The sequence below is a fragment of the Mandrillus leucophaeus genome, unplaced genomic scaffold (genome assembly GCF_000951045.1).
Source record: "Mandrillus leucophaeus isolate KB7577 unplaced genomic scaffold, Mleu.le_1.0 Scaffold143, whole genome shotgun sequence".
Taxonomy (NCBI): Eukaryota; Metazoa; Chordata; class Mammalia; order Primates; family Cercopithecidae; genus Mandrillus; species Mandrillus leucophaeus.
In genome coordinates, this window is record NW_012101399.1 from 4,244,512 (window position 1) to 4,260,927 (window position 16,416).

The 16,416-nt window shown below is 43.2% G+C and overlaps 1 protein-coding gene across 2 annotated transcripts in view; it reads left to right on the plus strand.

The window, feature by feature from the left end:
- HIBCH (3-hydroxyisobutyryl-CoA hydrolase) overlaps nucleotides 1-16,416 on the plus strand; it is a 119,456-nt gene that overhangs the window by 98,911 nt on the left and 4,129 nt on the right. The window contains exons 12-13 of one of the 2 annotated variants that reach the window (XM_011974236.1): nucleotides 12,121-12,240; nucleotides 16,297-16,330. In XM_011974236.1, coding sequence (XP_011829626.1) covers nucleotides 12,121-12,240; nucleotides 16,297-16,330 — 154 coding nt within the window. The remainder of the gene's footprint in view (nucleotides 1-12,120; nucleotides 12,241-16,296; nucleotides 16,331-16,416) is intronic. The other variant, XM_011974237.1, reaches the window with a different exon arrangement.

Consider the following 16,416-nt stretch of genomic DNA (forward strand, 5'->3'; position numbering starts at 1 on the left):
CAGGTCATTTAAGGTCTCTACGCTGTTCATTCTAGTTAGCCATTCATCTAATGTTTTTTCAAGGTTTTTAGCTTCTTTGCTATGGGTTCGAACATCCTCCTTTAGCTCGGAGAAGTTTGTTATTACTGATCATCTGAAACCTTCTTCTCTCAACTCCTCAAAGTCCTTCTCCGTCCAGCTTTGTTCTGTTGCTGGCGAGGAACTGCGTTCCTTTTTAGGAGAAGAGGTGCTATGATTTTTATAATTTTCAGCTTTTCTGCTCTGGTTTCTCCCCATCTTTGTGGGTTTATCCACCTTTGGTCTTTGATAATGGTTTAGTACAGATGGGGTTTTGGTGTGGGTGTCCTTTCTGTTTGTTAGTTTTCCTTCTAACAGTCAGGTCCCTCAGCTGCACGTGTCTTGGAATTTGCTGGAGGTCCACTCCAGACCCTGTTTGCCTGGGTATCAGCAGCGGAGGCTACAGAACAGCAAATATTGCAGAACGGCAAAGGTTGCTGCCTGATCCTTCGTCTGGAAGCTTTGTGTCAGAGGGGCACCTAGTTGTATGAGGTGTCAGTAGGCCCCTACTGGGAGGTGTCTCCCAGTTAGGCCACTTGGGGGTCAGGGACCCACTTGAGGAGGCAATCTGTCCGTTCTCAGATCTCAGACTCTATGCTGGGAGAACCACTGCTCTCTTCAGAGCTGTCAGACAGGGACGTTTAAGTCTGCAGAAGTTTCTGCTGCCTTTTGTTATTTTGAGGCCTATGTGTGTCTCTGCACTTGCGACGGGTCTCCTGCATACAGTACGCTGATGGGTCTTGACTCTTTATCCAATTTGCTAAGCCCTGCTCCAGAGGTGGGCTCTACAGAGTCAGGCAGGCAGGCCTCCTTGAGCTGCGGTGGGCTCCACCCAGTTCAAGCCTCCCAGCTGCTCTGTTTACGTACTCAAGCCTCAGCAGTGGCAGACTTCCCTTTCCCAGCCTCGCTGCCGCCTTGTAGTTTGATCTCAGACTGCTGTGCTAGCAGTGAGCGAGGCTCCGTGGGTGTGGGACCCTCCAAACCAGGTGCAGAATATAATCTGCTGGTGTGCCATTTGCTAAGACGGTTGGAAAAGTGTAGTATTAGGGTGGGAGTGTCCCAATTTTCCAGGTACCATCTGTCACTGCTTCTCTTGGTCGGGAAAGGGAATTCCCTGACCCCCTGTGCTTCCGAGGTGAGGCAGTGCCCCTCCCTGCTTCAGCTCACACTCCATGGACTGCACCCACTGTCTGACAGCCCCAGTGAGATGAACCCGATACCTCAGCTGGAAATGCAGAAATCACCCTTCTTCTGTGTTGCTCACTCTGGGAGCTGTAGACTGGAGCTGTTCCTATTTGGCCGTCTTCTGTGTTCTCTTTTTTAACAATTGAAGATATATTACATGCACTCCTTTAGCTTTCTTCATCTTCCCTTCTTTGATTTTCTCTAACATGTCCCTCACTTCCTTGCCAAGGGAAATAGCCCTTTCCATGCTCTCATTCTATCCTTTCCTGCCTCCTCTAAGAACTAATTATATTAATTTTCTCCCTCTTTCAGTCTCTTCAATTTTGCCTTCTTGGATTAGTGGCACATTTTCTTCTACCATTATTTTCAGAAAGCTTTTGTAAACAAATCAAAAAGCCTTCCCTTGACTCTGTTTTTCTTCAAGCCTACCATCCCAACTCAGCAATATTTATTGAGTGACTACTACTTATCAGGCATTGTTCTTGGAGCTAAGGAAATAGTGGTGAACCAAAAAGCAGTTACTTAGTAGGGCATGGTGGCATGCATGTAGTACCATATACTCGGGAGGTTGAGGCAGGAAGATCCCTTGAGCCCAGGAGTTTGAGGCCAGCCTGGGCAACATAGCAAGACCCTGTCTCTTATTTATTTATTTATTTTATTATACTTTAAGTTCTGTTTTACATGTGCAGAACGTGCAGTTTTATTACCTAGGTATACATGTGCCCTGGTGGTTTGCTGCACCCATCAGCCTGTCACGTACATTAGGTATTTCTTCTAATGTTATCCCTCCCCTAACCCCCAACTCCCGACAGGTCCCAGTGTGTGATGTTCCCTTCCATGTGTCCATGTGTTCTCATTGTTCAACTCCCACTGATGAGTAAGAACATGCAGTGTTTGGTTTTCTGATCTTGTGATAGTTTGCTGAGAATGATGGTTTCCAGCTTCATCCATGTGCCTGCAAAAGACATGAACTTATCCTTTTTTATGGCTGCATAGTATTCCATGGTGTATATGTGCCACATTTTCTTAATCCAGTCTGTCATTGATGGACCTTTGGGTTGGTTCCAAGTCTTTGCTATTGTGAATAGTGCCAGCTAAACATACGTGTGCATGTGTCTTTCTCATAGAATGATTTATACTCCTTTGAGTATATGCCCAGTAATGGGATTGCTGGGTCAAATGGTATTTCTAGTTCTAGATCCTTGAAGAATCACCACACTGTCTTCCACAATGGTTGAACTAATTTACACTCCCACCAACAGTGTAAAAGCATTCCTATTTTTCCACAACCTCTCCAGCATCTGTTTTTTGCTGACTTTTTAATGATCGCCATTCTCATTGGCATGAGATGGTATCTCATTGTGGTTTTGATTTGCATTTCTCTAATGACCAGTGATGATGAGCGTTTTTTAATATGCTTATTGGCTGCATAAATGTCTTTTTTGAGATCCTCACTTCTAATTATTACCTGATGCAATGTTCTCTTCTTGGGTTCCCCCCCCCTCCTTTTTGACTTCTTCTGCCTTTGACATTCTTGAACCTTGGACAAATTCATATGGAAGCAGGAAATTTTCCCTGATGCCTTCATGGGTGGTAACTATAGTGCACAGATGCTAGGACTAGCTGACTGTTTCTGTGCCAGCAGGGACAGACTCCATTCGCTTGGTCCTGCTACTTTCCACCCCTCACAGGAGGTGGGAAATGCAGATGAGTGGGTACAGAAGCTGGGGTGAGTGCTTTTGGGCACTGACAGGAGCAAAACTGTGCAGCCCAGCAGCAACATCTTGAGGGGTACCTGTGACCCCTGAAGCCCAGAAAGAGTGTAACAGTCAGTGCTTTTTTAGCTTTGCCGTCTGCTGATGGTTGAAGTGTTAGCAGCTCAGTGGAGGGTCAGTGTGCCAGACTCTGGCACCTGCACCTGAGTGAGTTCTTGTCCGATATCCAGGGGTAATGAGGTCTCATGAACATATTGGAGATGGTAGTATCTCTCAAGGAAGGGGAGCTGAAAAGGGAACAGAGCGGGAAGATAATCTTCCCTTGGAGTCTGGCCATCCCTGGCCAAATTCCTCTCCAGAGCAACACTGTCAAGCCATCCCTCTGAAGTCAAGCGGCTTCTCTCCAACGTCCAACTGTAGTCTCCATCATCTTGCTGCTTCTCCTCTCTGCTGGCTGAGGTTTTTATGGGAACTGGATGGGGGGCGGGGCAGGCCAAGGGTGATTCTGAAAGAGGCAACATTCGAGCAGAAAAACAGGAATGTGTGTTCTCACTTTGGGCCATGGTTTCACGCTTGAGGTTGGGGCTCTTACGGGGGGACCCACCCCTTCCCAGAATTTCTGTGCCTCCTGTCCCTATCCGTATCACAGCCAGGTTTCCTCATCTGTAAAATTTGTATGCTGCCATGCCCTTTCCCAAATTGTGATTGAACATGTTAAAGTATCCTCTTGATAGCTAAGGGAAATGTGTTTCGTAAATATTTCTTCTCGTCCCTGTTTTGCCTGGTTTCAGTGCACTGTCAGGCACTGCCATATCATTTTTATGAGGTTGGCAGTATTATTATCCCTGTTTTACAAATGAGGATACTATGGTCAGTCATCTAGAAGGTGGTGAAGCCTAGGATTCTAACCCTGTGCTCTGTGACTGTAGAGTCCAAACCTGAAGCCTCTGCTAAATTGCCAGCATACTAAAAGTTGTTAGAAACTGTAAGGACCCTTAATTAGAATTTTATGAAATCTCTGAACCAACAGAGCTTTTAAAATAAGGTTTTCTTCCTATTTGTGTGTGTGTGTGTGAAACAAGCACAGATAAATGGGCCCTGTGTGGCCTTTCTTATGAAATTAATTGATAACCAACTGAGGAAATATAGCAAAAGACAGATTTTTGTGTTTTGAGAAATCCAGGTTACATATAAAGCACTAAACCAAGAAATGGAAACCATAAGCAGTAAACCATAATGGTAGTGCTGAGGAACAGTTGTGTGCTTGCACCTGGCAGCACTGTTAGAAAGGGAATTGGAGCTTCATTGACCTTGCAGATGAAGCCAGAAAGTGGTCATGTCACTCCCTTAAACACACCTTTTAGCATTGTCAGTGAAATTCTTCCAGGTTTTCACCTAAGGTAATAGGGGTATTGTTCCCTGCTGAAGAAAACTAGTGATTTTGTCAGCAAAATGGACTCAGTATCTTCTGCTTGCCTGTGGAAAGGGTGGGGCCTTTTAGCACAGTGTGCAGACTGCCATGGATGCCCTGCAACCAGAAAGGCCAGTGGAGTACACTGTAGTCGGGGGCATTAAATGGGATAATGTTCATAAAGCACCTAGGGCAAATAATGAGTTCCATGAAGAACCAGTTTTATCAACGCCCTTAATCATTTTTCTTTCCTTCTCATCTTTTATCTTCAGCAGCACTGTGACTGTAGGTAGGATACTGATTTTCCTTGAACTTTTCCTGTACAGCAGTCATCTGTTTAAAGCTCTGGCAACTGCTATGTAAGATACTGTCCTGTCCATTTACTCTTCCTTGAATCTGGTTGCCAGAATTAAGGATGCTGCCAAGAATACAGAATCTTGAAGTAGGGAATTCTTGAACTCAGGTAAAGTCTAAACCTTTGACATAATCATTCAACAATAAACTTGAAAAGTATCTGTTGCAATTATAAAGGAAAGCACAGTCATCATATGTACATAGCATGTAATGACCTCTTGCAGCAGCTGTTGAAGTCACAATCATAGATATGTCTTGGAACTAGTGATAGCACATTTAAATTCAAAAGGAGTGGCATAGCATTGTAGCCAACAAGTCAGGTCTGTAATTTTTATTTTATTAAATACTTAAATGCTATAGAAGAGTGCTGTATGCTATCTTGAATTGTTTTCTCTCTTTCCAAGGTGAGTAGATTTATTTTTAGGTGAAGACTATAGTTAAGACACTTCTCTGGAGTCACAGAGTAGGAAAGAGCTACTCTATTTCTACTCCTTCATCTTCTTTACATTGTAAAATAAAATATCCTCTTTTTGAGAAACAAATAAAATGTCCTCTGTTTGAGAAACAAACTCACCCATCCAAACCCACAGAATGGACTCAGAGACCTGGACAATAGTGCAAGTGAGACTTTTAATGACGGTCTTGCAAGATTGTGTGTCTGGTGTGCAGGCACACCCAGCACGGTTTTAACAAGCAGTTTATCCCCTGGTGCACAGGACCCTCCCCCGATTCCTTATAGGCTAATTACTGTAGGGTCACAGTCTTCCCCGGACGTCACCTATTGATTGTTAGTCAGGGCTTTAGGTGTGTTTTTAGGGTTGTCTTGCTGCATTTAGTTGTAGCCCACAATGCACTGCAATCCTAGTTAGCTCAGGGGCTCTTCAAGTATTTGATTTATGACCTAAGTTGCTGGGCAGGCTGATAAGAACAGACAAAGTGAGCTATCTTGCAGACTAATAAAATTTTATTTTAGACTAAACTTATTTGGTTCGGGTGAGGGAAACTAAGTGGTGGAGGAAGTGGGAGGCCGACAAGCAGACATCAGCTATCCAAGCAGGGGCCTGGTATATCCTGTTTCTTCTGTGGTTTGCTGACCTAAGCCGATTCAGGGCACTTTGTTTTGGAAATGGACCATAGTATACGTTGTTTCCTTCAATTCTCTCCTTTTTATCTTTCTCCTCCTATTTGTTCCATTTCTGCATTTATTTTTGTGTCTTTTAGTTCTTAAATGTATTAGGTACTCTTTTACGGACTCCTGTTGAGTTAATATAAATGTTAGAATTAAAAGAATTCGTTAGATTTCTCCAAATTCAGTGGCCATGTGGATTCTTGGAGATCTTATGGAATGCCAAGGTGAATGGAATGGCCAAGTGAACTAAGGTACAAGTCCCAGTCCAAATGGACGGTAACAGGCTATGGAGGTTCCCTTTATAATACCACCAGACATTAGCCTGGGGTATACAAAGAGCTGAGTAGTTGCCTTTGTTTGACTTACCAGTAACATTTAGGATGTGGGTACAAGTTGAGAGTTTTCCCACCGGCTTATTGAACTCTGCCCCCTGTCTAGAGAGGCAAGAGGAGTGGTTTATGTTCCTTATGGAGAAAGACGGGATCGCTCTAGGATTTGAGCTTTGCAAGGTGGGAAAGAGCAATAATAAACTTTTCAAGTCTCATTGCGCCATGCATCCCTATCCTGTTACAGAGCCAACATACAATGCATTCCTTTGGGATTGGTATCCCATTTTAGGGGAAATGGAACTACCTGTGCTTGAGGCTGGCCAGCAGAGCATGCGTAACTGTTGAGCATGCTAGTACTGAAAATTTGACCCATTCAACCCAGGCAGTTACATCCCCATATTTTTAATTTTTAAAGTTTGCCTTAAGTTAGTTGTCTTAATTATTTTTACTCTTTTAGGGTCATTGTCTGGTAGGTTAAAGGAAGTAGTGAGACCAGGAGTTCTGGTAATTCTAGGTGGGGTGGAGTTGGTGATTTGTCTAAGAGCTAACTGTCCCACGGAATCCCTTCCTGAGATACTTATTCCTAATTTATACCCCAGGGTTCCTGGTCTAGAGTAGCTGGGTTGTTTATGGTAATTAATATAGGATTGCATTTTAAATTTTTACAGCTAGGTAGCATGGAGCCCTTATCTTTTATTCTTTAAGGGTTTGTTTTTGGAAGAATGACTCAGCTGGCCTTGATATTGTGTGGTCCACCAGACCTGATTCCAGCTAGCACAGGGCTTTTTTGAGAGGGTCCAATAACAGTCTGTTTTAGGACATAGATATTTGTCTGCTTGTGACAACTGCCTTTGGTTCCATAAATTCCCGCAAGGTAAGACTTGGCAGACATTAAATTTTATAGTTTGGGAGCTGGAGGTGGAGGTTTTAGTTATGTTGACTATTAGTTTGATTAGATATTTCCTACTTTCCACCCCTAGTATTGGGCTCTATTAGGTACTTAGGTTTCCTTTCACCCCTTGTGTTAGGATTAATCCTAACTGTATCCACCCCCCATGATGGAGCCTGCTCATAGCTTCCTTTTAGGTTTTCCTTAGAGTAGCTTTAAGGCTTTCTTAGGTGATTTATACACTCCCCATTCACCCTTTTTCCTTTCTTTTGGGGGTTCTTTTACCAGTCTCTTGACCCGAGTGTAATGTGCTCACCCCTGTTGAGCTGTTCCTATGGCTGTTTTAGTGATCAGGAGTACCTGATACGGACTTTCCCAGCTTGGGTGGAGCAACCTAATTTCCAGGTTTTAATTAGCACCGAGTCGCCAGACTGGAAGTGGCTAACTGTGAACTCAAGAGGCAGGGTTCAAGTTAGAAGTTTTTTTAACCTAAGGGATGACAGGGTGGAGGATATGCCCAGTACATAATTCTTAAAAAATTGGTCATTGGTTTTCATAGTAGAAAGGTTAGTAGTCCTGCCTAAATATGGCCTTAACCGAGGAGGTCTTTTTCCATTAGTCTGGTTTTGTTGTTGCTGCTGCTGCTGTTGTTGTTGTTGTTGTTGTTTTTAGACAAAATCTCGCTCCGTCGCTCAGGCTGGAGTGCAGTGTGTGATCTCGACTCACTGCAACCTCCAGCTCCTGGGTTCAAGCTATTCTTCTACCTCAGCCTCCTAAGTAACTGGGATTACAGGCACGTGCCACCACACCCAGCTGATTTTTATAGTTTTAGTAGAGACAAGGTTTCACCATGTTGGCCAGGCTGGTCTTGAACTCTTGGCCTCAGGTGATCCACCTGCCTCAGCCTCTGAAAGTGCTGGAATTACAGGCTGGAGTTAGATTAGGCACTTCCCCAGGGCCCATTGACCCCAGAAGGAACTTGGGGAGGCAAGGGACTGAGCAGCTGGCTTCTCAGGGTACCTTTGATCAGGCCCTGCTGGGTCTGGCACTGGGCCGAGAGCTGCTGATTTGAAGAGCTAACAGCCTATGGCACCTTTCCTGAGGGGCACTTTCGTTAGGAAAAGCATCCCTGGCTCCACCCTCACTTCCTCTTTCTTTGCTTTGAAGACACCATTCCTCTCCCTGGCAGGCCGAGAGCTGCACTGTTTGTATTCCACGCCACCCCTGCTGGTGACCCAACAACTGCAAAGGGTCTCTGGTTTGTCCCGCTCTGGGAGGGGACTTAGTGGCTTTTCCTCGTCCTCAGCTGCAAGGATCCTCCCCCAGGCCCAGCCAAACTCTGGGAAACAGAACTTTTATATATCCCACCTAAGGCGTCTTGGCAGACTTCTCCCCAGCAAGAGCTCTCTCTACTTCAGGGATTGCAAACTGGCATCCTCTTTTGCCTGTATCGGGTTTTTAAGTTTTTTGAACTGATAACTGGCATTTAAAAATCCCATTTTACATAAAAAGTTAGAATTCTGGCCTCTGACAAAGCAATTTGGCATCACAGCCGAGCAGCTGTGGCCCCTTTAACAGGGTGTGCCCTCTTCAGTTAGCCACAGTCCCCACACAGCCCTGCAGCCCTCCTTCTTATCATTTACTGGCCCTATAGTCATTTGAGTTTACTACCCTCTGATCTAATTTATGTAGCCCCCCAGACCTTCTGCAGCCTTACTGACAGCTGCCCCTGGTGGACTTACAGCCTCTCAGTAAAACAGCAACAAAACCTTAATGGTCATTTCATCCATTTACCCTTCCATAACCTGAAGCCTTTCTACCGCCTTCTGACAAACAGCCATCTAGTCTTTGCCATATGCAACCCACTACTCCTGATCCTGAACTTTCCTCCACATCCCTTTCTCACTTGCATCGCTCAGTTCCCGGGCTCTGTCCCTCCTCAGTGGCCACATTGCACCCTTTCCCTGCACCTCCTTGTTGCTTGAACCTCTAGAACCTTCCCCCAGCCCTGCCAACCTCTGCACATTCTCTCACCTCCTCTTGTACTTTCTTCCTTTTACATTATTTCTCTCCCCAGTCTCACCTGTGTCTCTCTTTGATCTTTGTCTTTTCCAGTCACTCTCTCGCTCATTTTCTTCTTTTATCTGTCTCTGTCATCCCCTATTTCCTTTTTCCCTCACACTCAGTTTCTTCTTTCCCTCTCTGGGCATGAGCTGAGCCTTGCTGTGCCCTGGCTCCCCCATGTCTGACAGACTCTTTTTCTCTGGGCACCCAGTGCACCTGCACAGTGTCTTACACTGCCTTACACTGCCTTCCCTGTCTCGGCTGCTTAGTCCAGTGGCTCCCCCACACACAGCTGTGTACCGGCCTTTCCCTTGCTTTCAGGGTCAGCAGCTTACCTCTTTTTCTGGCCCTCTACGTTTGCCATTTCCTCCCCTTTATCTTTCCGATTTCCTTTCTTTATATCTTCTCCCTTTCTTCTTACAAAAACCTTCTGAGCTTCCCTTAGTAATTCCTTAATTGGTTTTTCATTCCATCCATTAACCTTTTGCAGTTTCTTAGTAATATCAGGCCAACTTTTAGTCAGAAAATTAACCTTTAAAATTAAAGGCCTTGCCCTACTGGGTCCTCTGGATTTAATCCTGAATATTTTCTCATTTGATCCCTGAGCCTCTGCAGCAACACAGAGGGAGTCTCCTCTTTTTTGCTGTTGAATCTCAAATGCTTTTGAGACGTTTTATGACGGAGGAGTGGACTTTTTAATCCCTGTAATTATTAGTTCCCTTAGGTCCTGCATGTGGGCCCGATCTCTTTGTTGTTATCCCATCCAGGATTTGCATTTGGGAATTTCTGCTCAGTTAACAGGACTTCTTACCCGGGAGGATGCTGTCTTTCCCAAATGGTTATGACTGCCCTTATAATTAATCCCCTCTCTTCCCCAGTAAACAGGATATTCCTGATTGATGTCATCTCAGCCCAAGTATAAAAATTGGGTCCTAAAAATTGATCTAGCTGCTTTGCTAAACTGAGGGGATCTTCCAAGAATGGCCTCATTTCCTTTTTAAAATTCCTAACCTCAGTACTTGTTAGAGGCGCATTCACAAATCCAACTCCTCCCTGTCCCATAGGGACTTTTCTAAGAGAGTATATATTAGACGTCTACTGTTCAGAAGAAATAGGGAAATTCTCAGTGTCCTTCTTATATTGTTCTAATTATTTCCTCAAGTTCGGATAAGGATTTAAGGAGCATTGGGTTCAGCTCCTTTATGACCCCCAGATTTCTCTTTCTCCAATTTTCCTGTTGCCCCCTGATCTCTCTGTCCTCTACCTTGTGAGATGTTTGGGGGAGGGGCAAGCATGTTGGGGGGTCCTAGGGCTTTTCATTGGGTGAGGGCTCTTTACTGTGCTCTTCCTCTTTAAGGGGGAACAGGGGGTTCATTCACTAATCCAACAAAGAACATAACCCACATCCTCTTGTGTGGATGGATTTTATCATTCACGTAGAGAATTAAAGCTTGGCACACCCAATCCTCATCTGAGCCAAACTTAGGCCAAAAGACCGAAGGCTGACATGGGCGTTTTGGGCCAGATAAAACAGCAATACTCTATCTAATTTTTTGCTTTTCCTTGTTCCTGGTTTGAGGATTATCCATTCAAACCTGCAACATTCTCCCCAACGGACTATCTGGGAGAATGTCAGAGGGGGTCTTTTTAGTTCCCTCTTTCCTTTGTTCTCTAGGCCTAGAATTCCTGTTTCACATTTTCAGTTAGTCTCTGTGTCTGAGATTTTCCCTGTGTACTCAGCCCCACTTACTGGAGGTTTCTTGCACACCCCGGGTTCTCCAAAAATGCCCCACCACCAAGGCAGGGCTCATAGTCCAACTTTCCTACCTTAAATCATGCACAAGGTTGGCTGGTTGCCATGGTGCCTGCTCTTCTCCCTGTGTCACCTCCGCTGCCTCTTGAATAAGTCTCGGGTTTGTCTGTGGCTTCTGTGGGGAGCCAAGACATCCAGAGCAGGCCACATAAATCAAGTGGGGTGCGTCTCCCTTCTCGGCTAGAGTCTTAACTCCATACAGGCACAGAGAGAGCCGTATGGGCCACCAGGTTGTGAGAAACAATTCAACCGTCCAAACCCACAGAATGGACTCAGAGACCCAGACAATAGCGAAAGTGAGACTTCTAATGACGGTCTTGCAAGATCGGGTGTCTGGCGTGCAGGCACACCGGGCACAGTTTTAACAAGCAACTTACCCCCTAGTGCACAGGTCCCTCCCCTGGTTCCTTGTAGGCTGAATGCTACAGGGTCACAGTCGTCCCGGACGTCACCTGTTGAGTGTTAGGCAGCGGCTTTAGGTGTGTTTTTAGGGTTGTCTTGCTGCATTTTGTTGCAGCCCACAGTGCACTGCAATCCTAGTTAGCTCAGGGGCTCGTCAAATATTTGACTTATGACCTAAGTAGCTGGGCAGGATAGTAAGAACAAACAAAGTGAGCTATTTTGCAGACTAGTAAGCTTTTATCTAGACTAAACTTTGGTTCGGGTGAGGGCAGCTAAGTGGGGAGAAAGGGGATGAAGGGGGAGGCTGACAAGCAGCCTTTGGCTGTCTAAGCAGGGGCCTAGTATATCCTGTTTCTTCTGTAGTTGGCTGACCTATGCCGATTCAAGGCATTTTGTCTTGGAAGTGGACCACTGTATGTGTTATTTCCTTCACTCCATGAATATGATTGGTTTGTAAGGTGTGTATTGATTTTATTTAAGTATAATTGCTGTTTGCTTAACTAGTTGGCATAATTTATGCTAGGCAGACTACAAATATGGATTTATTTTACTACTTTAGTCACAGGTACAGAATTTTTTTCAATTGTGGAATGATGTTTTTGTAGCAGATTAGAAAACTTCTGTTTGGTGCTTTGGCAGGATTAAGCTAGGGTATAATCTTTTATGATATTTTGGCATATTTTAATATTGTTTACATAGATACTCTGCTCATTTATTATAGACAATAAAGGAACTATTGGACTAACAGTAGTACATTTTTTTTCCCCAAAAGGTAATTAATAAAATGTCTCCAACATCTTTGAAGATCACACTAAGGCAACTCATGGAGGGGTCTTCAAAGACCTTGCAAGAAGTACTAACTATGGAGTATCGGCTAAGTCAAGCTTGTATGGTAAGAATTTAAAAAAAAAAGTAATTGTTATTTTTTAGTTCTGAAAGTAACATACATTTATTGTAGAACTTGTAAAATACACAATTGCAAACAAGAAAATTAAAACTACCTGTAAATTTACTCTACAAAAACACAACGGGCCAGTTAGTTTTAGATGTGTGGAAGTATTGCTATCCAGATTGTTACTAAGCCTTTATAAAATAGCAATTACATTTGCATGTCAGTATAAGAAGCTCTCTAACTTCATCTTAGAGGAATTCAAAATAGAAATTAATGTCTTTCAGCGATGGTCTCTGTGACCTTGGGCAAGGCGTGTAAACTCTGTAAATGTGAATTCCCTCATGGGTAAAATGAAGAGGCTTATTTGTAAGCAGATATATATAAAGTAAATGCACAAATGGAAGTTATTAGTCTGTTACATGTTTAAAATAATGAGCATTATTAAAGTACCATTGTAAACATAAAGTGGACAATAATCACATGGAATATTGATTTCATGAAACATTTCATATTTATATTTGTTTCTTCTTCCAGATGACAAACTCTTTAAAGGCAGAGTCATCCTTTATTTTTAGAGGGCCCCTAAGAAGCATCTTATTATTTAGACTAACATATGGACTAAAGGGAATATTTGGCTTAATAGCCAGAAAGCAGACATTCCTAATGACTTTAATTGTTATTAAGATGTTCAGTGTAGTTCATCTAGTTAGAAATAACACTATTAGCCATGTCTTAAAGTCACTCCTTGTGGGATGTAAATGACCGCTGATGTCTATTATTTATTACGTGCAGGTACTATGCTAGGCACTTTATATGCATTTACTCCATTAAATCTTACAGTATCTCTAGAAGGATAGGTACTGTTATTGATTCCATTTTACAGATGAAGAAATTGTGATATAGTGGTCATAGTGGTGTGACCGGCCTAAGGTTTTGCTGCTATTAAGTGGCAGACATATGGCATATGAAACCAGATAGTCTTACTCCAGTGCCTGCAGTCTTGACCACTGTCCTGTATACCTCACAAATTCCATGTTTTTCATTACACTTTCACTGCACTTTCTAGATTGATTGATTCTTACCTTCATTCTCTCAGCAAATATGTTAGCTATGTGCCAGGCACTATGCTTAGTGTTAGCCTTATGTTGTTGAATCAGAAGACAAGTCCTTTATTTTCATGGAGTTTAGTCTACTGAGACTATAAAGAACAAGTAAACTAAGTAAAATAATTATAAATTGTGATAAGTACTTTAAAGGAAAACATACAGGGTTGGTGGTAGATTGATGCAGGGACAGGAGGGAGTTGGGGGGCAATGGGAAACTTCCTTTAGGTAAGTAGGGTAGGGAAGACATCTTTGTGATGTCACTTCATTTGTGACCTAAAGGATGAGAAAGGAGTATGTTGAGAAGCCTCTTAGGCTTAAGCAGGAGGCGATTTGATTTTTCATTTGATTCGGTTCAATTTGCTTTAAGAAGGAAATTATTGCTGCTATGTGGAGATAGGGTTGGAAGGGTTCAAGAACAGTTTAGAGACCAGATATAGATTTCCTGCAGTGATCCAGGTGTGAAATAGTAGTGCTTAGACAAACGTGGTGGCATTGGAGAGAAGTAAATGGATTTGAGACACATGTAGGAGATAGAATTGATAGGACTTGCTGGATGTGAGGGAAGGAATGCATTTAGGAGTTAGAGATTAGAGGAATGCGTTGGAGATTTAAATCTGAAAGACACCAACAGCAATTAAGAAAACCTTGGGGATTCATTATTTACTAAACAAGAGTGCTTACTATGTGGTAGACACTGTTAGAGATACCCAGGTACATAGGTTCCAGGTACATAGGTGTGCTCCAGAGGTAGAGGTTGAAAAGGCGGAAAACAGTTTAAATCATTATCTTGGGGAGTAGGGAGTAGGATAACAGACAAAATCCCTGCCCTCATGGAACTTACTTTATAATGGGGAAATAGACTGTAAACAAGATTAATACATAAAATATATATTATATGATTGTTAACTATTAAGGAGAAAAAGGAAGCAGGATATGTGATACAGGGTAACGGAGATGAATTGTAGATGGGATGATCAGAGGAGGCCTCACTGAGATGTTCTTTGAGTGAATTCCTGGAAGAAGTGAGGAAGTAAGCCATGCAATTATCTAGAGGAAGAGCATCCCAGGCAGAGGGAACTGCAAGAACAAAGCTCGGAGGCAGAAGCATGACTGCCTATGCCAGGGACCACAAAAGGCTGTGTGGAAGGGGGTGGGGGGCAGAGGTTGTGGTGAGTGAGAGATGAGGCCAGAGTAGAGGAAGGCTGTGCAGAGCATACAGAGCCTTGAAGGTCTCTATAAGGACTTTGGCTGAGTAAAATGGGAAGCCACTAGATAATTATGAGGAGAGGAATGCCATGATCTTACACTTTAAAGAACTGATCACTCAGGCTGCCGTGTTGAGCACTGAATAGATAAAATCATGTAGAAAGAAAATGAGAGTCCAGACCTGAGCCCTAAGGAACTCCAACATTTTGAGGTGTGGTAGAGAAAGAGCAGTAGGAAGGGAAAAAAGGATGGAGAGGTAGGAGGACTAGAGAGTGTGGCGTCACAAAAGGAAGAGAGGAATGTTTTGGGGAGGAGGGTATAATGGACAGTGTTGAACACTGTTGAAGTGTAGATGAGGTTAGAAGTGTCATTTGACCTTGGTGATGCCGACATCATGGGTGGTTTTGGCAAGCCATTTTAGAGGAGTGGGGGCAGAAGTTAGAGAGTAGTAAGTTGAAGAGGGAAAATGGAATGTGAAGAAGTGGAGAGAATATGTGTAGATGAATACTCTTGAAAGTGAAATAGGAAAGAAGCTGGGACTGTGGAGTCAAATGAAGTTCCTTTTTTATTTTGTAAGATGGAAGGTACTAGAACATGTTTAAAAATGATTGGGAATGATCCAATAGAGAAAAAAGATTATGTTGATGATACTAATGGTAGTTAATATTTACTGAACACTTAGTGTCAACCACTGTGCTTGGATGTGGATTAAAATAATCCTACAATGGATGTATAAATTACCTTTTCATGTAAAGAAACTGGGGTTGGAGAAATTACTAGTCCAAGGTCACATAGTTAATATGTAGCTATCAGGATGTGAACCTAGACATTTGAACTGCATGCATTTAGCCACTCAGTTATATTGCCTACATTGATGATTCTAGGAAAAGAAAAGTGAATGACCACATTAAGCAAAGTCCGTCCTTGAGAAGGCAAGAGGAGATGTGAATTGGAATGCAAGGGAGGACTGGTCTTTGAAAAAGGGATGGTCCTTTCCTCCACGGCATTGAAAGGGAAGGCAGGTGCAGATGGCCGCAGTTGCCTACAGGCGTTTTAGTGGTGGGAAGACAAGACTTCATATCTAAGGGCTTCTTGTATTTTTAAAGAAGTCAGAGGTTAAGTAATTGACTGAGACTATAGTAAGAGTGTGCTCTACGGGTAGAGGTTGAGAAGGCAGAAAACACTTTAAATCATTATCTTGGGGAGCTGGGAAGAGATCTTTGATTGTTTGGCAGTTTTCTGTACCTGTTTGAGATTTTTGATCATGAATTTTAAATGAAACCAGTCACAGTTGTATGATTTTCTGCAGCAAGACTTAGCTGCTGAAGTGCAGGCAGGGGCACGTGGTAGGGTTTAGTTGTTGCCAGGATTTTGCTAGGATTGTAAAAAAGAGAAAAAGGTTTGAGGGAGATGATGGCATTTTGACAGGAAAGTGACCATATTAAAGGACTGGTGAAACTGGGCTGGATGAAGAGCAAAGTGAAGCCAGCACAGGTGGGGAAAAAGTCATAGGATCAGTGGACTTCAGTAAGATCAAGGATGTGTAGCAGTGGAGATACTTGAGCAAATAAGATTAGGAGGTGGTGATCAGAGAGTGGGCTATCAGAGGTGGTTCAGTCTCTGAATGTCATGATTCAGGTTGTGGCCATGGAAGTGGAAGGCTGAAGTGAATAGAGGAGAGACAAGAAAACCCAGAATAAGGACACCCAGAAATTATCCCCATTTAATCTCAATTTTCTTTCAGAGAGGTCATGACTTTCATGAAGGCGTTAGAGCTGGTAAGTGGCAAATGGGAACTTACCATTTTGGAGAAATGGGATTTGTGAGTATATGCTGTTAATTAAAGAAGATACAGATTGTGCAT